Source organism: Sus scrofa, chromosome 9 (assembly GCF_000003025.6).
Source record: "Sus scrofa isolate TJ Tabasco breed Duroc chromosome 9, Sscrofa11.1, whole genome shotgun sequence".
In the NCBI taxonomy this organism is placed as follows: domain Eukaryota; kingdom Metazoa; phylum Chordata; class Mammalia; order Artiodactyla; family Suidae; genus Sus; species Sus scrofa.
Window position 1 is genome coordinate 106,697,852 of NC_010451.4, and position 27,523 is coordinate 106,725,374.

General features: G+C 43.1%; 1 protein-coding gene across 5 annotated transcripts in view; it reads left to right on the forward strand.

The window, feature by feature from the left end:
- The window catches only part of PIK3CG (phosphatidylinositol-4,5-bisphosphate 3-kinase catalytic subunit gamma), a 50,018-nt gene continuing 22,843 nt past the window's right edge, over window positions 349-27,523 (forward strand). The window contains exons 1-11 of one of the 5 annotated variants that reach the window (XM_021102203.1): window positions 349-541; window positions 922-1,008; window positions 9,570-11,576; window positions 14,875-14,940; window positions 15,053-15,278; window positions 16,818-16,921; window positions 19,400-19,546; window positions 21,995-22,085; window positions 23,679-23,809; window positions 24,790-24,901; window positions 26,103-26,260. In XM_021102203.1, the coding sequence (XP_020957862.1) occupies window positions 9,582-11,576; window positions 14,875-14,940; window positions 15,053-15,278; window positions 16,818-16,921; window positions 19,400-19,546; window positions 21,995-22,085; window positions 23,679-23,809; window positions 24,790-24,901; window positions 26,103-26,260 (3,030 nt within the window). In that variant the 5' untranslated portion in view covers window positions 349-541; window positions 922-1,008; window positions 9,570-9,581. 5 annotated transcript variants of the gene reach the window in all.

Genomic DNA, 27,523 nt, shown 5'->3' on the forward strand with positions numbered 1-27,523 from the left:
AAGAAGAGTGCAAGGATGCAGAGAAAAAAGGAGGGGGGAAAAAATCCCACGTAATCAAGAAAAGAGGGGAAGTCTCTTAAACTGTAGACATTTTTAAGTAAAAATAATTTTAGGTAAATACTATTTTGAACTTTTGTGGCTGTATATGGATGTGTGCATAACACATGTACAGAAAAGTGACCATTGAGTGGCCAGCTTGGCGGATGCTCAGAAATATATTCAGCACTTCCTCCAGCCTTGCAGAAGCCCCTCTCCCTCGTGTCGGTAAATACTATTTTAAAAGAAAAGGAAGGAAGGAGAGAGGGGAGGGGTGCCCAGGCATCCACTTTAAAAGAAAAAGGAGAAATGGTACAGCAGGCGGTGGCGGGCAGGGAGTGGAGGAGAGCAGGCTCACTCAGGGAACTCAGAGCCTCACTGAGATACAGCCATCAGGGCTTTGCCTGATCAACAGAAAATCTTCATGGGATTAAACAGACACATGACCTGGGTAACTGCAGTAAAGGCGGGCCCGAGCTCTGGAGGCGAAACGGATTCCTCCCAGGTATAGACCAAGGAGACATGCAAGCTGGGCCAGCGGGTGGGTCCCTGGGGTGGGAGCTGTGACATCACTGCCTCCCTAGCCAGGAAAAGCTGGCTCAGGTCCCCTGCCTCCAACCCCTTCCCAGCCCCTACCCCACTCCTACGTCCTTTCTCTAAACCTGGAGTGGCAGGGCATCCTCCGTGCTTCCTTCCAGCGGGAGGTGACGGCTGCCAGACTCTAAGCCAGAATACAGGGCTTTGGAAGGAACAAGGTCCCATATGATGGCCTGGGAAGCAGCTTCTATTGTGCCACCCTTAAGCCTCAGGACCAGGGCTTTGACAGCCGGCTCCATGCAAGCCAGCCTATTAAGACTTCCTCTCTCCTGCTATGCCCTCGAACAGGAAACAGCCCAGGAATGAAGACACCATCTTTGGCTTGGAAACTTCACTCCCTGTTTATGGCAAACAGCTCTGTCTGCCAGGATCACGGTATGTGTTATGTGTACGGCAGAGAGAGACAGGTAGGTGCTTGGACAGGTGTGTAGGTAGATAGATAAAAATACTGGACAGTCTGCAGGTAATCAGAAAGCAGGGTCCCAGGGATGGGCCTGGGTTTCCATTATAAGGGAGGATTTCTTGCTCACAAGGGTGTGGCAGTTTTCGGTCTTTTATTTCCGTCGCTATTAATAAGGGAACAACAAAGAGAACTAATAAACTGGATCAGGCAGAGGGACTATAAAGGGGATATTTCTTAAGCACTGTAGTTCCTGATAACATTAGTCAAATTGGGGTCTTTCCCAGGTTCCATACTCTCCACACCATTATGCTCCCAAGTTTTCTGTTCTGAGGTTTTCAGAGGAGCTAGACTGCAGGGCTGAGGGTTAGGCAGTTCCATGGGAGGAAGGGGATGCCTGGGTTTAGGGTGATCCGTGAGGCTGCAGGAGTATCACCCAGTCTCCCTGTTGCTTCTTACACATGCAAGGGAATCCACTGATTTTCAAAAAAAAAAGGAATATTTGGCACAAATTATCCATGCCACAAAGATTTACAGAGGCCCTGGCTTTGGATACGTCATGCACTGTGGTAGGCCCTGGGGAACTCGGAGATGAACAGAACAGTCAATGTCCCCAAGAACTCATGAATAGCCATCATCCCCCAGGAGAAGCTCTAGGATAACGGCCTCGTAACAGCTGTGGCACCCGGGGCAAGCCACTCAACAACTCCTCTGTTCTTTACCTTTATTATCTGTCGATGGGGGTCATAGTAACCCCCTCTCCTTGGGATATTGTGAGAATTAAATGAATAGATTAAAGTGGTTCGAATAACATAAGACATGGAAAGTGCGACGGAAGAGTCTGTTCTTGGTGATGGTAACATTTCTGTGATCGTTGTGGGGACCACTAAGGAGGAAAGCTGTCCTAACTCTGTGCTTTCCTGAACTAGAAAGCCCTCCCAGGGGAGGCTGTGCAAACTGCAGACAGTGGTCTGTCAGTATCCTCAGGGGACTGGTTCCAGGACCCAGGAGATACCAAAATCAATAGACACGCCAGTCCCTTACAGATACCGTAGGAGAGTCAACAGACCATAAGGGATAGATCAAAAAGGGTCTGAGGTCTCATGCTAAGGAATTTGGACCCTTAAACATCAATTTACAGAAAAATCTTTTCTGGAAATTTGTAGAGTGCTTACTAAATTGTATTGGCGACACTAACTTCAAATGCTTTCATGTGGAATCTGAAAAAAAGGACAGACTGAACTTCTTTACAGAACAGATGCTGACTCACAGACATTGAAAAACTTATGGTCTCTGGAGGGGACAGTTTGGGGGGTGGGGGGATGTGTGCTTGGGTTATGGGATGGAAATCCTGTGAATGATCATTATACAACCACAGATGTGATAAATTCATTTCAGTAATAAATAATAATAATAATAAATAAATAAATAAACTGTATTGGCAAAGCTGAACTGAACATGGAAATTGAGAAAAGTGCCCTCATTGGCAAATTTCTGATCACAGGGCTGGAATGTCCCACAGGCACCTGGTTCTAGCTATAGATTCTTGGGATGGAGAGAGGGGGTTAGGGGGGGAATTGTCAGGGGTGACTGTGATGGGCATCCTGTAGCTTCTTTTCCCTAGAGTGACTCCCCTCTGCCCCCATGGCGTGATAATAGTCTACCCCTCTAAGGGCATTCAAGGTTGTGACAAACTCTCCAGCTGTCCTCCCTGGCACCCCTTAGTTCCCACTGTCAGAGCCCTCACCTTCTCTTCTGGGGTCCACCCTTCTCTGCCAACCAGGAACTCAGCAGGGGGTGTCTTGATTAGTTTAAACCACTCATGTAATTCTATCCCCTTTCTCAGTGATTGGCTGAGAGAAAGAGGGTCACTTGCCACAAGCCTGACCAGAGACAGGAGGGAACCCAGGCTTCTGGGAAAGTCTTCTTCTCTCTGAAAAAGAAACACAAAGGGGACATGCCTCTTCCTCATCTGTGGGTTGTACTGTATGTGACAACTGAAATTGCCTGTCCTCTACAGCATCCAATTCAATGTCTTGCATAGTACAATTACGTAAGTTTATGTTCCATCGAAAATTTATAACAACCTCCTAGAGACAAGTAGGGGGGCTGTTATCCCTTCAGCAGATTAGGAAACAGAGAGATGAATTAGCATAGACTAGGCCTAGAGAATAAGCAGGAATAAACCCAGGTCTGTCTTTCTGATTGCTAGTGCTTCTACAGTACCGGGATGCTTCTCTTTCATCTTGCCAGATACAGATCAAAAAGCTTTATAAAGATTAGCATTTGCTAAGTGAGACAGAGAAAGACAAATACTGTATGATATCACTTGTATGTGGAATCTAAAAAATATAATGAACTAGTGAAAATAACAAAAAAGACGCAGACACATAGCTACAGAGAACAAACTAGTGGTTACCAGTTGGGGGGTGGGCAGGGGTGGAGGGTGGGGGACATGGGAATCCGGGAGTGGAAAGCACCAACTACTGACTGTAAGATAGGCTATAAGGATGCATTGTAAAGCATGGGGAATACAGCCAATATTTTGTAATAACTGTCAATGAAGGGTAACCTTTAAAAATTGTATTATGGAGTTTCAGCTCTGGCACAGTGGATTAAGAATCCAACTGCAGCAGCTTGGGTCGCTGCAGAGGCTCAGGTTTGATCCCTGGCCCAGGAACTTCCCTATGCCATGAAAGTAGAAATAAAATTTAAAAGTAATTAAAAAAAAGAAAAAAGAAAGAAAGCATGCTTGGAGTTCCCGCTGTGATGCAGTGGGTTAATGTTCTGGCTTCTCTCTGTGGAGGTGTCAGTTCAATCTCTAGCCCAGCACAGTGGAGTAAGGATCAGGTGTTGCTGCAGCTGTGACGTAGGTCACAGCTCCAGCTCAGATTTGATCCCTGGCCTGGGAACTTCCATATGACTTGGGTGCAGCTGTAAAAAGAAAAGAATAAGTTAAAAAATTAAAAATAAAAAAAGATTGGCATTTGTGCCTAGACCACAAAGCAAGGTGTGAGAGTGAAATAAATTGTTAGATTAGATTAACATGCCCTTAAATCTATTATATCATTATATAAGCCATCTGAGGCTGGACTGAAAATATAAAAAGATGGGTTCCAGTGCTCTGGCAAGCTGAGAAATACCCACATGTCTGAGTCAGACAGCCACCCTACTCAGGAACAATATCTAGCAATAGCTTCCCAACCAGTGTGCTCCAAGTACATCCCAGGCCCTCGGGGATACAGGCACTGTCTGGTGCTTTGAGGAACCTCTTCATTTTACCCCTTTGTCGGTTCTGGCTGCTGTAACAAAGTACCACAGACTGCACATCTACAAGCAACAAACTTATTCCTCCAAGTTTGGAAGGCCAGAAGTCGGAGATGAGGGTACCAGCATGGTCAGGCTCTAGTGACGGGCCCCTTCCAGGTTGTAGGCTGCTATATTCTCATTGCGTCCTTACAGGACAGAAAGAGGGCAAGAGGAATCTTCGGGGTCCCTTGTCTAAGGGCACAAATTCCATTCCAGAGGGTTCCATCCTCATGACCTAATTATCTCCCCAAAGCACCACCTCCTAATACCACCACTTGGTGGCCGGGGGGGGGGGGGGGGGCGGGATTTCAACATATGAATGGGGGGGGACACAAATATTTAATCTGTTGCACTAGTATCCTACAAATGTTGCTGCTATTTACATGAGCCAAGACAGGAAATAAGTTTCCTGTATCACTCATTTACAAACCCTTCAGCTCAGGGAACTGATCAGTTCAGTGTCTCTCAAATACATTTTGACTTAAAGACTTTTCTCTCTGATTCTTCTTTCCTTAACTCCTGGGACCTCCTCCTGTATATGTAAAACTGTAGAAATCCCAGCCAAAGTGATCGATAGTAAACTGTCATATTACATAAGGAACGTTACATAATATATTGTGACCAGTTGGCCTCTACATACTACTTTATTGCACATTATTTTTTTTCATCTGCATGTCTCATCTCTCCAATTAAGCCATAAATAATTTCTCTGAAGGCTGTCACCAAGAGCCTTCCTCATAGCAAATTACTCACTTTGTTTACTGACCATTAACATATCTCACTGTGTTCTTGTTTTCTAATCTGTTCAATCTTGTTATTCCCAAGATGACTGGATGTGATAAGCAAAGTCTGGACTATTTGTATTTTTTTCAATCAACATGTTGTGTGTGTCTCCTATACCTAAAACACGGTGCTGGATGCATAGAGATTCACGAGAGGGGGTGGGGAGAAGAAAAGAGAAAAACATATTAATAAAATAGAAGAGTGATGATGTCGAAGGGGTCTTCTAGCCTGAAAAAAAAAATCTGGGGATAGAAGAGGCCCCAGTGAGTGAAGAATTCCTCTGCATGGAGGAGGTATCCACATACAGTAAGAAGACATTGGCCATTATTTCTCCCCTGAAACATTTACTGTGTGTAGTCAAATTTTAATGGCTATATTAGGATTGGGGGAAGAGCAGGGTACTTTTGTTCATCTCAAACCACCAAAAAAGCCTAAAGTATTTGCAAGTTTAGTCATAGAGCAGACAACCTTTGCATATTTGGACTTAGCTGAGTAGTTCCTACGGAAGCAAGGAAATCTAAGAGCTGGAGTTTCGCGTTTCTGAAGTAACTTGTGTGGGGTGTGTAGGGGTGTGGGTGTGTGTGGGGGGGTGTGGGTGTGTGTGTGTGGGTGTGGTGTCAGGGTGGGATTCAACCTCCTGAGCAGGAGTGAGCCAGGGTAGGGATGGAATCTGTTGAATGATCTGAGGAACAGAGCTGGCCAAGCTCATGGTTCCTCTGCGGTCAGCCCAACCAACACCAAACCCCCACCAGGCCCACCTACCCCTCCCTCTTCACACTCTGGGTGAAGCACAGCTTGGTAAACACCTATGGTGTGGCTCTTTGGTCCCTCCCTCAACCAACCAAAGAAGGCCAACTTTGAGGCTTCCCAAGCTGCCAGGTTCCTAAGGGAGTATTCCGACAAAGGGATGCACTTTGGGAAGCTGATAAGATCCCTCTAAAGATGTGGGAGGCAACCTTTGAGTTAAATAGTTTGCCAGCTGATGTCAGCTACTACAGCACCACGGGTGGAAGCCAAGATCCACAGGGCCAATGTGAAAGGAAGTAGATGGGATGGAGCAAATATTTCTCTCCGTGTCAGAGTAACTGAGAGTAACTCTTCACTCTCCATCTCCAAGAAACCTATTCTGTCTGTTGTCTGTGGGGCTCCCCTGGAGTCCATGAGAGCCTAGGTTGGAGGAAGAAGCGAGGAAACTCTGGGATGGAGGAGAGGATCTAGAAGGAGTTCGAGGTCACCTGGAAGAGACAGAGCTGCTGTAAAAATGATGTACGATGGACTTTCTATGAATTCTCCATGCCCCTGGGAATTGGAGGCCATCTCCACCAACTCTAGCTGGTGGTGTGGCTGCATTCACCTCTATAGCATTTAGCAACCTCCTTCTATTTGTCTGCAGTTAATCTTTGCTGTCAGTAAGTCTCCACTACACACACACACACACACACAGAGTACTTTCAGTCTGAGCCAGTGATATTTTGGAGCCTGAATGCTGTGCAAAAAAATAGAGAACTGTCTCACCCAGCTAAGGAAGTGAACTTCCAGATCTCGTCTTTGAAAATGTTCCCTTGATAACTCAGTCCCCTACATCAACAAGTTTCTCTTCCCCCAGCCCTCAGCTACAGGGTACGGCCAAGGGGTCATTTGCATTCCCAAGAGGGAAAATTACTTGAATGGGCTTTGCAGGTTTAATTTGGCTCTTTAAACTCTTCCCACCAGGCTGTTTCTCTAATATTGTGGCTCTGAGGCCTTTTCTTCTCCCGAGAACTAGCTAGAAAAATAGTTCGTGTGTTTATACCTTCCGAATTATTTTTCGTTTGGATCTAGGTCATTGCAATTCATTTCCACTCTCTCGCCACTTTTAAAGAAATGGGTCCGAGGAGTAAAAAGTAGACAGAGTCAACAGTGCTCCCGTTTGTGCTTCTCTCTGTGTGTGCGCCTTAACAGGAAATGCATTTCTGACACTTTTAAAATGAGCAATCGCACGTATAATCAACTTGGTTAAAACTTCCTTCCTGGTAACTGCAACACTTCCTCTGCATCTGGATATGAAGGGAGACCCAGAAAAGCGGAAGAGTTTAGAAGCCTACTGGGTAGCTCTGAATTTGTTTTGTTTTCAGAAATTAAACAAATGATCCTTCAGCATCATCACCTCCGCTGCTTTATCAGGTATTACTTGCTTCTATTTTTGCCCTTTGTTGGGTCTGACTCGGAATAGTGACACTTCCTTCTGAGCTAGAATGTTTTTATCTGGACCTGTTGTTCTTCTGATGATACTGCCACTGAATGTCTCTGTTTCATTGTCTCGTCCAACCTGTGTGTGTGCATGTCCACGGGGTTCCGGCGATAGCTTTGCAGGTGCATCGGTCCTGTTTTGTTTTTGTTTGGGAGGAAGAGGGAGGGTGTGGGGGCCTAGTGCCAGCCAGCCTTCAGGTTCTTACAAGTACGTGCTTCGCGAATGTGGTACTTCTAACATCGTCTCGTAAAAAGAGAAAGCTTCATAGCCTCAACCATGAAGGAAAGCAGTGAGTATTTAGCCAGCCTGTTTTCATCTGCATCTCATATCTGGTAAGACTGTTTGATATTACCGAGGCAGAAGTGATTGCTGAGCATTTGCATGTTGCATAAATTTAGACCCATTTTAAGTTAGTGCCAACATTAACAGATCTTACAGTTCCCTTCTTTGTTCTACAATGCGGCAAAAGACCAAAGAGTGAAGGTTTTAAGGGGCAAGGGACAGTTCTTTGGGACAGTTGATTTCATGTATTTACTAGGTGTAACTTCAGAATTTTTTAAGTGAGAGAAGTTTTTAAAAGTAAGTTTAAGCCAAGATTTGAACAGAAGTTTGCATCTAATGAAACCTGTCTTTCTTATATTTTATTCAACTCTTCTTTTTGCTGTATATCAAATGCTCCACTATTTCTTAAGGAAATAAGTAGTTGTGATTTTCACTAACACTGGTCCTTTAAGAAGTATAATATTTTCTGAAACATTAATTTTTGTTTCAATAGTTGATTCTTATTTAGAATATCTTACAAAATATTAAAGGATACTAAATATTAAAGTAAAAATACCATACTCATTTCAATTTTGCCAAGGGGGAGGGAGTGGGCTGGTTGAGGAGCTTGGGGTTAATAGATACAAACTATTGCCTTTGGAATGGATCAGCAATGAGATCCTGCTGTGTAGCACTGGAAACTCTGTCTAGTCACTTATGATGGCGCCTGATAATGTGCAAAAATAGAATGCGTACATGTATGTGTAACTGGGTCACCATGCTGTACATTAGGAAAAAAAATCTTATTGGGGAAATAACTTAAAAAAATTAATAACAAAAATAATATGTTTAGCATTTCGATCATTTTTGAAGAGTTTATTACTGCAGTAACACATTTACATGTACATGTTTTGCAAAGGTAGGTTCTTATTAAATATTTGTAGAAAAAGTAAATAAATTGTTGAGAATAAATTGGTGAATTCTTGTTCTATAGTGAAAAAAAAAAAAAGAAGTTAAATAATCAATTGGGGTCAAACAGCAGGTCCTTCCTTCCATCCTGCGGCTTCTCAAGAGGCAGATGCAATGAACTAGTACAAAGTTAAAATTATCTGAATGTTCATATTTGGAGAGTACTGTCCTGGGGACCCCCCCTAAGAAACCATTCTAAGGGAGCAATGACAGCCACGACACTTACAAATTATATGATTCACCATTTTAAATATCTGCAAATGTTCTTAAGTGCAGCTTCACCAATTCTGATCTGTTTGGGTTTTATCAATGAAAAGACTACCTTTCCTAACTAGGAAGAAAAAGACAGGAAGTGGACCAGGGAGCCGCTACCTGGTCCAGTTTGAAAAGGGCCTGTGAGACAGGTTGGATAAGGTGTCTGGGTTCCCGGGAGAAATATGAGGCTGAACAAAGAGGAAATTAGTCAAAAGCCTATTTTCAAAGGAGAGTGCATCTTGTAAAGGAGGACTTGGTCCTTTACCTGGATTACTTGACTCATCCATGCTTTTCAATGTGCCTAACAACCACTACCACGGACAGCCATTGTAGGACGTCAGACACTATGCTAGATCAGGGCTTCACTTTGCTCTCTTTTTTAAAAATTAGACTTTCAAACATAAAGTAGAACGAATAATGAATCCCCTGTACCCATTGCCCACACTCAACAAGTACATTACCTTATTTAACCCTGACCTCCGCCGTCTGAGGTACTGTTAGCCCCATTTGACAGATGGGCAACACAGGCTCAAAGATTATCTCAATAGCTCGCCCCCCTCCCCCAGCCCCCCGGATTCTAAGTGGCAGCTCCAGGATTCCAAAGCCCCTGTATCCTCGAACTCATGTCCTTGTCATTCTTCCACACTGTGTCCTGCCGCCAGCTCATGGGAAAATGTCAAGGACAAGTGCCATCCCTGTGACGGAGCCCCCTGTTTCTCTACCCCCCAGGTCGCATAGGGCATGGAGCTGGAGAACTATGAACAGCCCGTGGTGCTGAGAGAGGACAACCGCCGCAGGCGTCGGAGGATGAAGCCGCGCAGCACGGCAGCCAGCCTGTCCTCCATGGAGCTCATCCCCATCGAGTTTGTTTTGCCCACCAGCCAGCGCAACACCAAGACCCCCGAAACGGCACTGCTGCACGTGGCCGGCCACGGCAATGTGGAGCAGATGAAGGCCCAGGTGTGGCTGCGCGCGCTGGAGACGAGCGTGTCTGCGGACTTCTACCACCGGCTCGGCCCCGACCACTTCCTCCTGCTCTACCAGAAGAAGGGGCAGTGGTACGAGATCTATGACAAGTACCAGGTGGTGCAGACCCTGGACTGCCTGCGCTACTGGAAGGTGTTGCACCGCAGCCCCGGGCAGATCCACGTGGTCCAGCGGCACGCGCCCTCCGAGGAGACATTGGCCTTCCAGCGCCAGCTCAACGCCCTCATCGGCTACGACGTCACCGACGTCAGCAACGTGCATGACGATGAGCTGGAGTTCACGCGGCGCCGCCTGGTCACCCCGCGCATGGCCGAGGTGGCCGGCCGCGACCCCAAGCTTTACGCCATGCACCCCTGGGTGACATCCAAGCCCCTCCCTGAGTACCTTCTGAAGAAGATCACTAACAACTGCGTCTTCATCGTCATTCACCGCAGCACCACCAGCCAGACCATCAAGGTCTCGGCCGATGACACCCCAGGCACCATCCTCCAGAGCTTCTTTACCAAGATGGCCAAGAAGAAATCTCTGATGGATATCCCTGAAAGCCAGAACGAACGGGACTTTGTGCTGCGCGTCTGCGGCCGGGATGAGTACCTGGTGGGTGAGACGCCCATCAAAAATTTCCAGTGGGTGAGGCAGTGCCTCAAGAATGGGGAGGAGATTCACCTTGTGCTGGACACTCCTCCAGACCCAGCCCTGGACGAGGTGAGGAAGGAAGAGTGGCCGCTGGTGGATGACTGCACGGGAGTCACTGGCTACCACGAGCAGCTGACCATCCACGGCAAGGACCATGAAAGTGTGTTCACCGTGTCCCTGTGGGACTGTGACCGCAAGTTCAGGGTCAAAATCAGAGGCATTGATATCCCTGTCCTGCCCCGGACCGCTGACCTCACGGTGTTTGTGGAGGCAAACATCCAGTATGGGCAGCAAGTCCTTTGCCAAAGGAGAACCAGCCCCAAACCCTTCACGGAGGAGGTGCTCTGGAACGTGTGGCTTGAGTTCAGTATTAAAATCAAAGACTTACCCAAAGGGGCTCTGCTGAACCTCCAGATCTACTGCGGCAAAGCTCCAGCACTGTCTGGCAAGACCTCTGCAGAGATGCCCAGTCCCGAGTCCAAAGGCAAAGCTCAGCTTCTGTACTATGTCAACCTATTGCTGATAGACCACTGCTTCCTCCTGCGCCATGGCGAGTATGTGCTCCACATGTGGCAGTTATCCGGGAAGGGGGAAGACCAAGGGAGCTTCAATGCCGACAAGCTCACGTCGGCAACCAACCCGGACAAGGAGAACTCAATGTCCATCTCCATTCTTCTGGACAATTACTGCCACCCCATAGCCTTGCCTAAGCATCGGCCTACCCCTGACCCAGAAGGGGACCGGGTTCGGGCAGAAATGCCCAATCAGCTTCGGAAGCAACTGGAGGCAATCATAGCCACGGATCCGCTTAACCCACTCACAGCTGAAGACAAAGAACTGCTCTGGCATTTCAGATATGAAAGCCTGAAGGATCCCAAAGCGTATCCTAAGCTCTTTAGCTCGGTGAAATGGGGACAGCAAGAAATTGTGGCCAAAACATACCAATTATTAGCCAAAAGGGAGGTCTGGGATCAGAGTGCTTTGGATGTGGGGTTAACCATGCAGCTCCTGGACTGCAACTTCTCGGATGAAAACGTGAGAGCCATTGCAGTCCAGAAACTGGAGAGCTTGGAGGATGATGACGTGCTCCATTACCTGCTCCAGCTGGTCCAGGTAGGGGCTGCACTGGCTCGAGGAATTTATTTGCATGTGCACAGGCAGCCCATTCAGCTGTCTTCAAATGCCCTTTGTCCCAAGAGTCGTGATCAGTCAAAGTAGATCTGAGGAAGCCACCTCGAAAAGTAGTAAACTGTTGCGTTCACTCTTTCAATGTCCTTGAGGGCTTGTTGACAAGCATTCTGATGACATTCATATTTCTGCTTTTTAGTAGAACCAGCCCCATGAGAATACTTGGTTCTCATTAATAGATGCCGCTTACCGAATGCTCCCTTATGCCAGAGCCCCAAGTGATTGGCATGCTTCTCATGTCTTTGTACCTTTAATCCTCCCAACAGTTATGATGGAGGTCAAGGTAATGTTTGCATTTTATATATAAGGAAATGACATCAGGAGAGGCTGAGTAATATGCTCAAGGTCACATACTTTGAAAGATGAATTCAAACTCAGGAGGTCAGACTCCAGGCCTTGCCCTTTTCCCTGCTTCCCAATATTCCCCATCAACCCTGCAGTGTCAGGATAGTGTGTCCTAGGGAGAAAAGGTCATACTCTCTGATGGTGTTTATCACAATTCAGAGTCACGTCTCATATCTGGATGGGACCTTGAAAGCCCCTCTTGAAAGGTCTGGTACTGTGTTTCCATTCCTCTTCATATGACTGTCCCTGGGATCCATAGAGACTAAGTCAGTCACCTAAGGTTGTCTTAGGAAGTTGAAGAATGGAAGAACAGTTCACTATAGTCATTCTCAGATTATATTGTGCTGCTTGACAAGGAAGAAAAAGGAGAGAAACTGGAAGAGAAATGCTATGCTAGACTGCAGATGTGTTCAGTCATTAATTCAGCAACAGGGTCTGAGTGCCTTCCCTGTTCTGGCTGCTGGATATAGAGCAGTGATGGAAACAGAGCTGGTCTCTGGCCTAGCTTGGGGCACATAAAAGCTGACATTACACAAGGACACGTACAAGCAGATATTTAACAACAAATTGTGACAAAGGCTTCAGGGTAAAAGCTAGAGAGTATCATGAGAAAACAGGCAAGGGTCCTGGGGACACTCGATTTAGACTCAGGAAGCCAAGGACAGTTCCGATTGAGTTGGTGGTGTTTGACCTGAGATGGTTAGGATGAGCCAAGCTAAATGTTGGACACCAAAGTGTCTAAGCATTATATTTATGGGAAGTTTCTGGCGTTTCCTGCTGCAAAATTTGGATACTCTCCACTTTAACGCTGAATCTTCCCCTTTCCCTTAGCAGAAACTTGAAACATGTCACTTGGCCTTTGCCTTCATCTGTCAGAGACAGCCAGTGTTTTTCTCTGCCTGTGAGGTCAGAGGCTGGCATAAACACGACTGCAAATTTTAGAAGAATTAAAGCATCCTCCGTTTTCTAGCTCTCCATAACACAAAGAACATAAAACAAAATCGCATGAGGTCTTCTCCAAGTCCCAGTGACACCATGAATTATTTTATACTGTCATTTTCACAAGTAAACTTGGCAGACTTTGAAAATAAATAGTGTCCTTCTTGGAAACGTTTAAACGAGAGGTCAGTGAGTATTATTAACATTGAATTTGTGGTCCTAAATGTGAAGAAGAGTAGTCATTTGTAAAACTATTTGAGACATTTTCAGATACGACTAAATGACTCATTCATTCCTGATCAAAATGGTATCCTCTTCGAGATCTGCCTTGTCTTTACAGAAGTGAAACACAAAGCAGGTCAGAAAGACTCACGTTTAGGTTAGAAACTTAACAACATTTCTGAAGTGAGTACTGGTAGCCCAGTAACCACATTCTCAGAATTAAGATGTTAACTGCGGCTACAATGGCACCTATCTGAGCACACCTTCATTTTTGAAAGCATGAGGATAAATGAAAAATCACCACGTCGGTATTGATCTGATCATTTCCATACTGGAAAACCTGAGTAAGAATTGGAAATCATACCAAAAAGCCCCCAGGCCCTATAACATAAAGTGGGATGAAATTTCTCCTGTTCCTTAGGAAAAAAAAAAAAAGGATAGAGCATGTCTATTTATAAAGAAATACTTTGCAGATGTTTAATTTTAAACCTCGTTATGCTTTTACATGACCTCTACCTATAACTCTACATATACATTTCTAATAATCAAACAGTGTGTGTTATTCTTGCTGCTTTTAAAAGTATGAGTGAGCATTTTTTTTCATGTGCTTGTTGGCCATCTGTATATCTTCTTTGGAGAAATATCTATTTAGGTCTTTTGCCCTTTGTAAACCAGCTATAATGGAAAAAATAAAAATCATTATAAATGAAAAAAAAAAAAGGTATGAATGAGGACTTGCCATGTGGCTCAGCAGCTTAAGGATCTAACGATTGTCACTGCTGTGGCTTGGGTTCGATCCCTGGCCTGGGAACTTCCACCTGCCCTGAGAGTGGCCAAAAAAATTATGAATGAGTGCAGACTTGCAGGAAAGTATTAAAAAATGACGTAACAAATATCCATGTGCCCACCAGAATTTAATTATTTTTTATTTTTATTTTTTAATTGGCCAGACTACAGCAGCTGAGGGCGGACAGGGGGAGGGAGAGGAGCTCAGGGCAGCCATCCGGCCTCTACTTTTTTACTTTTTATTGTTTGTTTTTCTTCTTTAGTCACAGAGCTATCACCTACATGAATACCTCTGTATTAGCCAAGTGATGTGAAAACTACTGAGCTTGAGGAATCAGATAAAACAAGGGATTTTCAGACCTTTAAAAGCCCCGTACCCACGGCATTGTGGCAGGGAGTATGATGGCTCTGTTGCAGTAAGAACCTGTGACTTGCCAAATACACGTCTTGAGCAGAAAAGAAGCTATAGGATTTTTAGGATCCAAATGTATTTTGGGAGGGGGCCTGGGGGCTTTTTGGTATCACATCTACCAAATGTATTTTTCTCCCTACATGTACCATATCCCGACTATTTCATTTCCAACAACCTTTCCGCCCTGCCGCTTTTATAGATTTGTCTTAGCCATCTCCATCTTTCCCTGCCATCCTTCCAATTAATCAGCCCTTCAGGAGAACAAAAGCCCTCACCTCTTCATCTTGGAAATTATTAGAAGCACATTTCTAACTTCTAACCCTAGTCCTTAAGCAAGTGGGTCACTCTGGCCCAAAGTGTCCTTGAAAAGAAAGGAATGAACTTAAGTTGCTAGTCAGATTCTTGTCACTCTACCCATACAAATCCACTAAGGTAGAGACCAGTTTTTCTCTGTTTCTTGTTTCCTGATTAACCGACGGAACATGCACTCCTACAAATGCCAATGTGTTTTTCCTTTAGGCTGTGAAATTTGAACCATACCATGACAGTGCCCTAGCCAGATTTCTGCTGAAGCGTGGTTTAAGAGTAAGTACCTCCATTTTGATGAGAGCGTGACATTTTAAAAGTTATCAAGAAGTGGCTGATAGATCTCGAGCATTAGTCATAATGATTTCAACCTTCTTGCTCCCACCCTCAGAACAAGAGAATTGGTCACTTCTTGTTTTGGTTCTTGAGAAGTGAGATTGCCCAGTCTAGGCACTATCAGCAGAGGTTTGCAGTGATCCTGGAAGCCTACCTGAGGGGCTGTGGCACAGCCATGCTGCACGACTTCACCCAGCAAGTCCAAGTAATTGACATGTTACAAAAAGTCACCATTGACATTAAATCGCTCTCTGCTGAAAAGTATGACGTCAGTTCCCAAGGTACGGTGGCCTCTATTTTCTTGTTTCTCTTTCCGGATACTTTCATCTCCAAATGCCATCGTCCCTGTGACTCTTTTTTCTTCTGCTAGGCAAGTCGCACCTTCCTAAAGCTAGCCAAGAACACATTTTTTTAATCTCCTGTCTTTACGGAGTAATAGGCAAATTTAAAGTTCTCCCTTTACAAGTTAATATTTTTAAAAACTACGTATATATTCCAACGGTGAATTTATGATAATGACTGTTAAACTCTTTGAAATATTAAAACACCGTTATGCAGATGTAAAATGTATTTTTAAGAGCAACTGTGCACACACACGAAAAGATTAGTTATATCCAAATATTTACCATTTTCTCCCCATCTTTCAATATATGCATGTAATTTTCAAATCTTGAGTCTTTTAAAGTAATGAATTATTGAGAAGTTATTTTACAAATTTCGTATGTATATACATATACATCATATATAGCTATACATATATATGTACTTCCTATAAAAAAAAAATATATATATATATCACCTCCTCTCTGTTCCAGTGTTGTCTTCTTATCCCTTAGAAATCCTATCCCTTGGCCCCTCCCCTAGGAAAGTTAATCACTCTTTATCTGTATTCCCAGAGGTCTGGGTTGATATTATATTAAATTACAGTCATTGGAGTTCCCTGGTGATCTAGTGGTTGGGACGTGGCGCTTTTTCAGCTGCCACCCAGGTTCAATCCCTGGTCTGGGAACTGAGATCCCACAAAAAGCCATTGCGCACCGGGGCCAAAAATAAGTAAATTACAGTCATGAACACATATTTCTGGTCTGTTCAATGGTATGAGCCTTGAAGCTAGGAAATATCTCTTATTCATGTTTGTAGGGCTCATAATGGATACTCACTAACATGCTCAGCCAGTACTTTAAACTTCTGCAAATTTTGATTTTCCATTTTCCCCTTTGACCCTTTTCCAATACACTAATAATGCTCTCTCCTAAAATAATAATAGTAATAATCATCTTACTTTTATTTTTATTGTAAGAAAGAAAGGGAAATATTTGTACCAGCCTCCGGTCTGTCTGTTATCCAAGCAGTAACTTTTAATTTATGTATTTTGCCTTTAGTATTTTGAGGCTGTCGTATGGTCTCCCCACCACCTCACTTCCTCTTTTGAAAAGAATTTACCAAACCCTAACCGAATTCCATTTAATATGGTCTTTAGACGTCTGTTCCTCTAATCAGATGGCAGTTTAAAGTTTCACATGTTGGAAAGAAAACAGTAATTCTTAGCATTACCCGTAAAACCTCCCTCTCTGCCTGTCTCGGTATCTGATATATACTCAGCTATTTCTGCTGTAGTGTGCCTACATGGCTGTATTGCCCCCAGGAAGCCTGACTTATCTTGCCACCCTGAATGGTTAGTTCCTCAAAGACAGAAACCTACTCCTTACCAGATCAAATGTATAGAATGTTGTGAATACATGTGGTCTCAGGAAATATGATTGATGCTATTGGTAATTCCTTGAACTCACATAACTCTTGTGTGCTTTTGACCATTACAGTTATTTCCCAACTTAAGCAAAAGCTTGAAAACCTACAGAATTTGAATCTCCCCCAAAGCTTTAGAGTTCCCTATGATCCTGGACTGAAAGCCGGGGCACTGGTGGTAGGTATCACCTTGATGTTGCCACGTGGTCTCTATGTCTTGACAATGTCTGCTATGCTTAGTGGATAAAAGCTTATGTTTATAGAGAAACAGGGATGCCGGAAAGTTCCTGGATGAGCTTCTGACAAGCCCTTCTCTAACCACTGGTTACTAAAAACATCACCACCAGGCAATCTCCCATCCATTTTATTTTAAATCAGCTTTCTTAAGGAACCATTTGCAGATGATAAAATGTATCCATTTTAAGTGTACCGTTCAGAGAGTTTTTACAAATGTATGCAACCGTATAATCACCACAGTCAAGATATAGCCAATTTCCATAGCAATGTTATAGAAAAAGTTATTTCCTATCCTCTTGTAGTTAGTCCTTTCCTCCTTGCATCTTCCATCCCAGATGACAGATCTGCCTTCTATCATGTAACTTTTCCCTTTCTAGAATGTCATGATGTAGAATCTTCCAGTATGTAGTTTTGTATCTGGATTCTTTTATTTAGCATAATGCTTTTAAGTTCCCCCCAGGTTGCTGTGTATCTCAGTCATTGGTTCCTTTTTTATGACTGAGTAGTATTCCCTTGTAGGATTATATCAAAATTTGTTTTCCATTCACCTTTTGAGTAAATATTTAACAGTGAGATAGTTGGGTCAGATGCAAAGTGTATATTTATGAGGTACTGCCAAATGTTTTTTCCACTTTATAATGGCATCTGTGCCATTTTATATTTCCACTACAATGTATGAGAGCTCTAATTGCCCCACATCCTAGCAACACTTCTTTTCATCAATCTTGTTAATTTTTGCCATTCAAATGGACATGAAGTGGTAGTTCACTGTTGTTTTTATTTGCATCTCCCTAATGATGTTGAGCATCTTTTCATGTGCTTATTTTCCATCTTCTTTTGCGAAGTTTCTGTTCACACCTTCCATTCATTTTTAATCAGGGTACCATCATATTCTTATTTATGAGTCATTTATATAATCTGGATACAAATCCTTTATCTGGCATATATTTTACAAATATTTTCTCCCAGTCTGTGGCTTACCTTTTCATATTCTTAGTGGTGTGTTTCAAAGAGCAAAAAGTGTGTTGATTAAGCCCGGTGTATCACTTTTTCTTTTACGGTTCATGCATTTCATGTCCTAAGATATATTTGCTTCATCCAGTCATTCTCGGCCAGGGATGAACCCCCACCTCCTGCACCAAGAGACGTTTGGTAATGTCTGGAGATGTTTTGGATTGCTACAACTGGGAGAAATGCTGTTAGCATCCAGCAGGTAGAGAAGAGGGATGCTGCTAAACATTCTATATGCACAGGGCATTTCCCCCCCCCCGCCCCCAACAAAAGGATGATCTAGCCCAACATTTTAGTAGTGCCAAAATTGAGAAACACTTCCTAATTCAATGTGACAAGTATTTTTTCCTACAAGTTTTATAGTTTTAATTCCTACATTACATCTTTTATACATTTCATTTTATATGCAGTTAGCAGTAAGCTGGCCCTGTACCAAAAACACACACTATCCTCGGTCCTTATGAAGTCAGAGATTGATAGAAATAATGATATATTAATACAGCTCCAAATTGTGTTTGCTTTATTTAAAGACCACATAGTATTTTTGATCCATGGTAAATTTACTTTTGGCTAAAGCTCTGAAATTTTTTTATTTTTTAAAATTTTTTTTAATTTATTTTTTATTGTTATTTCCCCCAACACACTTTTTTCCCCCCACTGTACAGCATGGGGACCCAGTTACACATACATGTATACATAACTTTTTCTCTCATTGTCGCGCTGTGTTGTATCTAGACAGAGTTCTCAGTGCTACACAGCAGGATCTCATTGTTAGTCCATTCCAACAGCAATAGTTTGCATCCATTAACCCCAATTTTACTTTGAAATGAGTGGCTGCTAAGCTACATTCCCCCACACCTTATTTATATGTGTGGTTTTTTTGGGGGGGAGAGGCAGATAGGCATTGTACCTGAGGGCTAGATTTCCATTTATTGCTGTTTCATCTTGTTAGGTTTGGCCTAGAATTAAAATCCCTCTGATTCTGCAATGACAGCTTTTAAACACTATGGTAGCAAAAGAACTTTTTTTTTTTTTTTCAAATTAAATCTCAGGGGGAGACCAAATATATAAACAAGTAACAGCAAAGTTACTCTGTGTCAGAGGGACATAGAGGTACAAGAGTCCTGTGGGAGTGAGGAGAATATGCCACACCTCCTAGGCACCTCCAGAGGCGCTTAGGGTTCTTAGGAACACACCCTGAACCACCGCTTTAAGTGTTGTGAATCGCTGTCACTAGCATTTTCAGATTTGGTGAAAATGCCTCCTGCATTAGTATCCAAACCACTGAAAATCATTTTCCAACTGGAACTTTGTCCTAGTTGTTTATAGTGATGCTTTACAAGAGGATATGTGTCTCCACAATGTGTGTTCAGTTGTGTGTAGGAAACATGTCACTGTTTTCTTACAGATCGAAAAATGTAAAGTGATGGCCTCCAAGAAGAAGCCCCTGTGGCTTGAGTTTAAATGTGCCGATCCTACGGCTCTATCAAATGAAACAATTGGAATTATCTTTAAACACGGTGACGATCTGCGCCAAGACATGCTTATTTTACAGGTACACTGTTCTCAAGTATGTTTTTCAATTATCTGAAAAAAAGAATTCGGTATTAGATTTCATACCCACTACTGACTCTGTTCTCATTCTCCTGTTCTGTTTCATGAACAGTCATCAAAGATGACATAAGAGAGTTTTCACTGGAGGAATATGGCCACGGACCAGTAGATATGAGATCGAGTGAGCCTCACACTTCTGCCCATTCCCGAGGAGATGCATAGCCGACATTCCCGAGTAGTCAGATATACTTTCCTCACCTAACCTCTTACTTACACACCCCATTCCTAGCATGGTGACACAGAGCAGGGGCATATTTACCCCCAGGCACCCATTTCATTCATATCCACAGACATAGCTACACAGTCACAGGGGCTCTCCTTAGACACATCCCTCTTGATACACATCCACATACCCAGATGCAAGTTACTGGGCTGACAGGAAGGAGACAGAGGTGAACAGGTAGGTGATTGGAGAGGTCATGCAATTAAGTAACAAGAGTAGATGCATTACTAGAACAGAAGGTGTATGATCAAGGTATCAGTGTTGTGTTCATGTTTTCTAACCTAAACTTTAGCTTTGCACATTTGTGAAGTAATAGTCTATGTACCTTAGTTGTTCAATACTGTAGAGGTAACATAATTTCTAATATTTAATGTGATTTATTTAAAATAGGCAAACCATGGGATCTAAAATATGATACAAAGGAACTCATAAAACAGAAACAGACTCACAGATATAGAAAACGAACTTATGGTTGCCAAAGGGGAAAGGGATAAATTAGGAGTTTGGGATGAGTGGATACAAGCTACTATATATAAAGTGGATAAACAACAAAGTGCTACTGTATAACACAGGGAACTATATCCATTATCCTGTGATAAACCATAAGGGAAAGGAGTATGAAGAAATATATATATGTGAATCACTTTCACATACACCTGAAACTAATAGATTTAATGTAATGTAAATCAACTACATGTAAATAAAAAATAAAAATAGGAGTTTCCATTATGGCTCAGTGGTAACAAACCCAACTAGTATCTATGAGGATGTGGGTTCGATCCCTGGCCTCGCTCAGTGGGTTAAGGATCTGGCATTTGCTGTGAGCTCTGGTGTAGGTCACAGATGTGGTTCAGGTCCCATGTTGCTGTGGCTGTGGTGTAGGCTGGCGGCTAAAGCTCCAATTCATCCCCTAGCCTGGGAATTTCCGTATGTTGCAAATGCGACCCCAAAAAGTAAAAAAAAAAGGAAGAAGAAGAAGAAAAATAAAGAGAAGAAAAGAATTTTTTTTTCATTTTTATTTTTTTTGCTTTTTGACCACACCTGCAGCTTTTGGAAGTTCCCAGGCTAGGGATCAAACCCACGCCAAAGCAGCCACCCAAGCCACTGCAGTCAGATTCTTAACCCAAGGCACCACAGCAGGAACTCCAAAAATAAAATAAACTTTAAAAATAAAATAGACAAACCACATTGATTTAAATGTAGCCTATTTAAAAGGTCATGTTTTCATTTCTGTTTCTGTTTTTACTTATTTCTGATATGAAAACAGTAATACCCTTTGTTCTCTTTTCAAGAATGGTGTGCATATTGCCTCAGAAGTATTTCTTTAAAGGAAAAGAAAAAGGAGTTCCCACTGTGGCACAGTGGGTTGAGGATCCAGCATTGCCACAGCTGTGATGCAGGTCGCAGCTGTGGCTTGGATTCATCCCTGGCCTGGGACCTTCCATATGCCATGGGTGTGGCCACACACAAAAATCCTTCAAACTTTGGGACAGTTTATTAAATTCCCAATAAATCTGCAGAATCTTGAATTATTTAAAGATGGGGACTTCAGAAACCCAAACCACCACTCTGCTGTTCCTCCCACTTTGAGGGAGAAGTTTGCATTGCCCTTTTAAGCACTATGTTTTGTCGTTGAGGCACTTTACTTGGCAGGTAAAGCAAGTTTTTGTAAGCCCTCTAAACCTTAGTCTCTTCAGCTGCAGAATGACCCTAATAATCATATCAACACTTGGGGTTAAGCAAGGCTCACCGTAAAACAGCACTCAGTGAATGTTGTCATTATCATCATTATCGCTGCCTTGCTTTTAGCCCAAGAGAGACTTATGGATAAAACTGTGTATAAAGATGTTAGACTGGAACTTTTTTTAATTGCGGTAAAATACACATAACTAGGAACATTTGAATAGTGGATGAATCATGGCTAAAACCTAACCTCAAAGAAATCCAACCACTTCTTCCCTACCCCTCAGGGACCAAAATTAACAGTCTCCCAAGAAAGGGAAACTGTGGAGGACTGGGTTGATAAAGTCAAGCACAATTTTTGCTTATGTATTTTATGTTCACTTCAATATTTTGGGTTACCAGAGAAGATTGCTTTTTTTTTTTTTTAATGGAGAAGGAAAATATGTATTTATAATGGAAAGGTTTTTGTGTTTTCATGCCCAGATTCTACGAATCATGGAGTCCATTTGGGAGACCGAATCTTTGGATCTGTGCCTCCTGCCATATGGCTGCATTTCAACTGGTGACAAAATAGGTATGTGGTGGCCTCAGGAGGTGAATGTACCGCTCGACTCATTTGAAAGGGCCATGATCCCTTCAGTGCTGACAATGAACATCTGAAAAATTACAGTCATAATCCTTATAAAAAGGAAAAAGATGTTCTCAGGCTGGTGAAAGTGACTCGGTTTAAAAGGGACAGGTCGAAAACACTTTAATGCATTATTTGACTCCTTGTAACTGCACATTGAAAGGACCTTAGTGAGAACGTCTTCCTTCATCTTAACTTCTCCACCTCTAAACTTTCACTTGTCTCATTGCTCATTAAACTTCTCTCTCACAAGTAACATCTAAAAATAGACGGAAAGATCTGTCACTTATTTTAATATCTAAGAATTCACATTATCAAGGCTATGACGTACTCTACTCTTAGGTGCTTTTACGGACATTTTGTTACCAAACATAAGCCTATATGCCTGATACACAATGAGGCCGAACAAACCAAGAGTCAGAGTTTGTGGAGCAGAGAAATGTTTTGCTGCAGGGCCATGCAAGGAGACAGGTGGCTCAAGCTCAAAAAACCCAGAAACCTCCCCCCACCCCACCCCCAAAAAAAAACGGGTTTCAGCAAAGCATTTTTAAAGGCAAGGTGAGGGAAGAGTGTGGTTGGTTGTTGCAAACTTCTTGGTTTAGGAATCCTTTGCTCTTGCATTTGTCCACATGGGTCAGATCAGGATGTTTCTGTACACCTCCAGCAAGACAAATATTACTCTCTGTTCTGCAACGTTTTAATTCTATCTAAATGGAAAAGCCTTATACCCGTAAAGGTTAGAGCCTTGAAAATGGGCTGTCCTGGATGTTTCAGGCTATTGGCAGCATTCTTAGCTCAAAGCAAAAGCAACAGAACACAAAGGTTAAAGTAAAAGAAACAAATCTAATATGGAATTAGATTTGTTCTTTCCTATTACAACTTCACATTTTAATTTCAATCAAACATATTTTTATTCAAGTTTCCAATTTGAGAAGGATATAAAATCACTTACATTGGACCTGGAAGTTTAAAAAAAGGAAAAGGCACAGGTGGCCAAGTGAAGAAAGATGTGTTCAGCACACTAATACTTTTGCTTATTAAAAACCAACCCTTTCCTCCTTTCATTCAGGGATATTGAAAGCAGGACCCGAGGGAGTGGGATGAACTGGGAGTTTGGGGTTAATAGACGCAAACTACTGCATTTGGAGTGGATAAGCAATGAGATCCTGCTGTAGAGCACAGGGAACTATATCTAGTCACTTGTGATGGAACATGACGGAAGAGAATGTGGGAAAAATATATATGTATGACTGCGTCACTTTGCTGTACAGCAGAGATTGACAGAACACTATAAATCAACTAGAATGGAAAAAATAAAAATCATGAAAAAAAAAAAAAAGCAAGCAAGCAGGTCCCACAGAACTTCCATACCCTCCTCCTCTCCTTCTCTTCTCCCTACGAAAACCAACAGCACGCCCCTGGAAGAGAGCCCTCTGGTTGAGAAAGCCCCCTGCCCTCCACTCAACAAAGACACAGCCCTTCCTCCTCTGGGTCAGGCACTGGACCCAAGTTCACAGCAGACTATGCCTCTTCCCGTAGGAATGATCGAGATCGTGAAGGACGCCACGACAATCGCCAAAATTCAGCAAAGCACAGTGGGCAACACGGGTGCCTTTAAAGATGAAGTCCTGAGTCACTGGCTCAAAGAAAAATGCCCTATTGAAGAAAAGGTGGGTTCCTCTTTTCTGCACTCTGAGGGCTCCTGACAAGTTGTCATTATGCAGCAACAGAGGGTCTTGCCAGTGCCCTGCGTCCCGACTTGCTGGTGACGAAGGCCCTTTCCTCCTGAGCGCGTGGAGGTTAAAGGGCTTTCCCCTGGTGACACAGCAGATCTGTGAGAACCAGAAGCGCTCAGCTCAAAACTCGCTGAATATTTGCCTCTCCTTTGATTATCAAGCCTCTTTGCATACAGTTTGGTTCTGGGAAATAACCTGTTGGCACTTTTTGTGACCATCCATTTTTGTGGTTCAGCAGAAAAATTTAGTTACCGTGGGTAACCTCTTTCCAGCCTGGAAACATTGCAAACCCTGAAAATTAATTTATAATTTACCACTGCACCTGGATCTAAATGGTGAATTATGTGGATGCTGAAAATGTCAGTCCTGTTCCTCAGAAGTACATCTGCTGGGTCCTTCACAAGCTGTGTGGTTAGGCTGTCCGGGTGCTGGTTAAAGTTCTGCTGTATAGGACTGGCACTTCTCATTATTTGCATGCGTAGCAGCCTTTGGGGGAGGAAATATAATTAGTAGCATCTAATATCAGTCTGTTATACATGTGCATTTGTGAACCCATGCATACTTTGAGTGGTCACAAGCAAAACATGTTCACCAACCAAGGAGTCATGATGGGCACTGTGTCGTCGGCAGCTGATGCAGAGAGGCAGTGAACCCTGTGATTAAATTACTGTTGTCCTTTGACGCTTGCTGGCCTCCTGCTGCTACTGTGATTCATTGTATTTTCACCTAAAATATAAGTGGTGCAATGAGAAAGTTGGCACTTAATAGATAGAAGATTAAGGAAGTCGGGTACCCCGAACTTGCTCTCTGAAAATGAGTCCCAGAAGAGCATCCTTTGGGGGCTCCTTTGTAATAGATTCACTGGGCTCTGTGGAGTTAGGACTCGACTAATATTCAGATAACATGTTAATTAGTTTCAGGCAGCTGTGGAGAGATTTGTTTATTCCTGTGCCGGCTACTGTGTGGCAACCTTTGTTCTCGGAATAGGCGACAGACACAATGACAATATTATGATCTCAGAAACAGGTGAGTTTATTTACTGTAATGTTTTCTAAATGTTGTAAAAGACGTATAACATAAAACTTTACCATTTTAACCAGTTTTAAGTGTGTACTTTAGTGGCCTTAACTACAGTCACATTTTTGTGCAACCCTCACCACCATTCATCTCCAGAATTTTTTCATCTTCCCCAATGGGAATTCTGTACCCATTGAACCCTGACTCCCACCCCTGTCCCCTCCCAGTGCAGAGTAATTCTTAAATGGAGGTCAGAGTTGGAGCACATATCTAGAGGTCATTGCTGTGCAGGGGGACAGAGAGGTTGTCATCATCCTAGAGAGGACCCAGGAGTGAGTAATGGAAGAAGATACAAGAAACAGCTTAAGAAGGACAAGCCCAACAGTAGTAGCTAGAAAGCTAGGAAGGTGAATGTGACCAAGAGTGTCAGAAGGTGCAGACAAGCAACCCGAAAAAATCACGGGTATCCTTAAATCTGAAATGCTGTGCCTTCCTAACCTATCCCTCCTTGCTGGTTCATTGTCCATTTTCACAGTGGTCAGTATTGGCTACATGCCATGACATTTTTCTCTTATGAAACTGGGACCAATTTAAGAATCTGGAAAAGAGCATCATACTGGGGTCAACCACTCACTCCCTGTGGGAAGCAAGAGATAATGAATGTATGAACCATCCATACGAAAGAGCGCTATACAAATGAGAACAGGTGATGGGAGCTGTGGCGGTGATGATCAGAGTGGTAGCAACTGACCCAAGGGGAATTCAGGACGATTTATTTCTATGGTGCTACTCACACGTAAAAGGTGACTGCTCCTCCTCCACACAGAGTAAAACACAGTCTCTCCTGACTTCCATCAAGGGCATGAGAGAGAGTCTTGGGCATAATGATGGCACATAAGCCAGAGAATTTTGATTTATATTTCTAAGAATAATTGTGAGTCAAGAATTTTTTGAATGGCACTTGGTTGTCATTTAAAGAACACCGGAATGATATCAAAACTACGCTTGGTTCAAAGAGTGCTTTGTGGCTACTACTAGACACACCTGCTAAGACAAAATAGATCACAAGCTGATACAACAGAGTAAAAATAGCTCCCTCACCCAAGATAGCTCATTTTCAGGCACATTCAAAATATTTCCAGAAATCAACAAACCAGAGTGTTGTTTGCAAGTGCTTATGTAATGCTATCAGACATTTTCTTCTCTTAAGGAAATCTATTTCATATTGATTTCGGACACATTCTTGGGAATTACAAAAGTTTCCTGGGCATTAATAAAGAGAGGGTGCCATTTGTGCTAACCCCAGACTTCCTGTTTGTGATGGGGACTTCTGGAAAGAAGACAAGTCTACACTTCCAGAAATTTCAGGTAAATGGCTTCCCTTTTGACCATCTACTGGGAATACCAACCAGAGGTGCCTGCAGCCCTCACCTCTCGCTCCCCTTTGAAGCTCCTCTCCCCTGTGCCCACCTCCTCCCCATCTCCTCTGTTCCCTCCCCAAGTCCAAAATGACACTTCTTAGTAATCCCCTCCCTCCTAAAACCAAACAACAAGTACAAGTGTTCCAGAATCAGTGGCATGGGAAGATACAGACCACCAGGATGATGTGGTCCTGAAGAGAGGGCTTTAAGAAAGAGCACCTGGCAAGCAGGGGTTAACCTTTGAATATTTACCTAACCCAGACGTTGCCTAAATGATCCACACTTTACATGTATTTTTTCAGGACTCGCCAACAATTGTGAGTTTCTCTTGATTTTTGCTGCAGGTGTGTATCGATCAGTTACACAAGGGATTCTTTCTTGCCTCTTTTTGTAAAGGGCGGACCCTTCTCTTCATTTGAGGTCTTGTCAGCTCGATGTACTGCAGGGCGTACTGAGAGCTCTGGTTGGTCCTGCTCACCTGGACACCAGCTCCTGCAAGAGTCACCCCATCTCCCTGGGAGGGTCCACATTCTCCTTTCTCTTTCGTTCCTTCCTGGTCTACATCCCCTTTTGACTGTCAAATACCGGAGAAGTAGTATGTTCATGCTTTGCAAATTTAATAACTGTGACTGACTATAACTCAGAAAAGTTACGTAATTACGGCTGTAATTTACCTATTTTATAGCCATACAAACACAAAACGGATCAACAGAGGCAAAGAGTGATTACTTTATATGCACACTATTCTGTTCTCGGGTTTGTTCTTTTTAAATTTAATTTTGTGGGTAGACAATGTTGCATTAGTTTCAGGCATAAAATGAATCAGTCACACACATAAATACATCCATTCTCTTTTTCCCTAGTTAGGTTATTACATACTATGGAGTAGATTTTCCTGTGCTGTATAGCAGCTTCTCATTAATCATCTATTTTATTCGGTCATATGTAGGTGTTATTCCCACCCTCCCAGTTCTTATCGCCCCCCCAATGACTTCACCTGTGGTAACTATAAGACTGGTTATGAAATGTGTAAGTTCGTTTCTCATTTGTACCCCCCCACCCTTAGTGCCTCTTAAACCTGGTTTGATTTGCACTCAGCATTTCAGGAGGAGCTCTTTTTTTCCCCGAGCCTCTTCTCGAGTCCCATGTTAACCTTGGGAGATGACTGGGCCCTTGACTTTCGGTGGAGCAGGAAGTGGGATGAATTGTT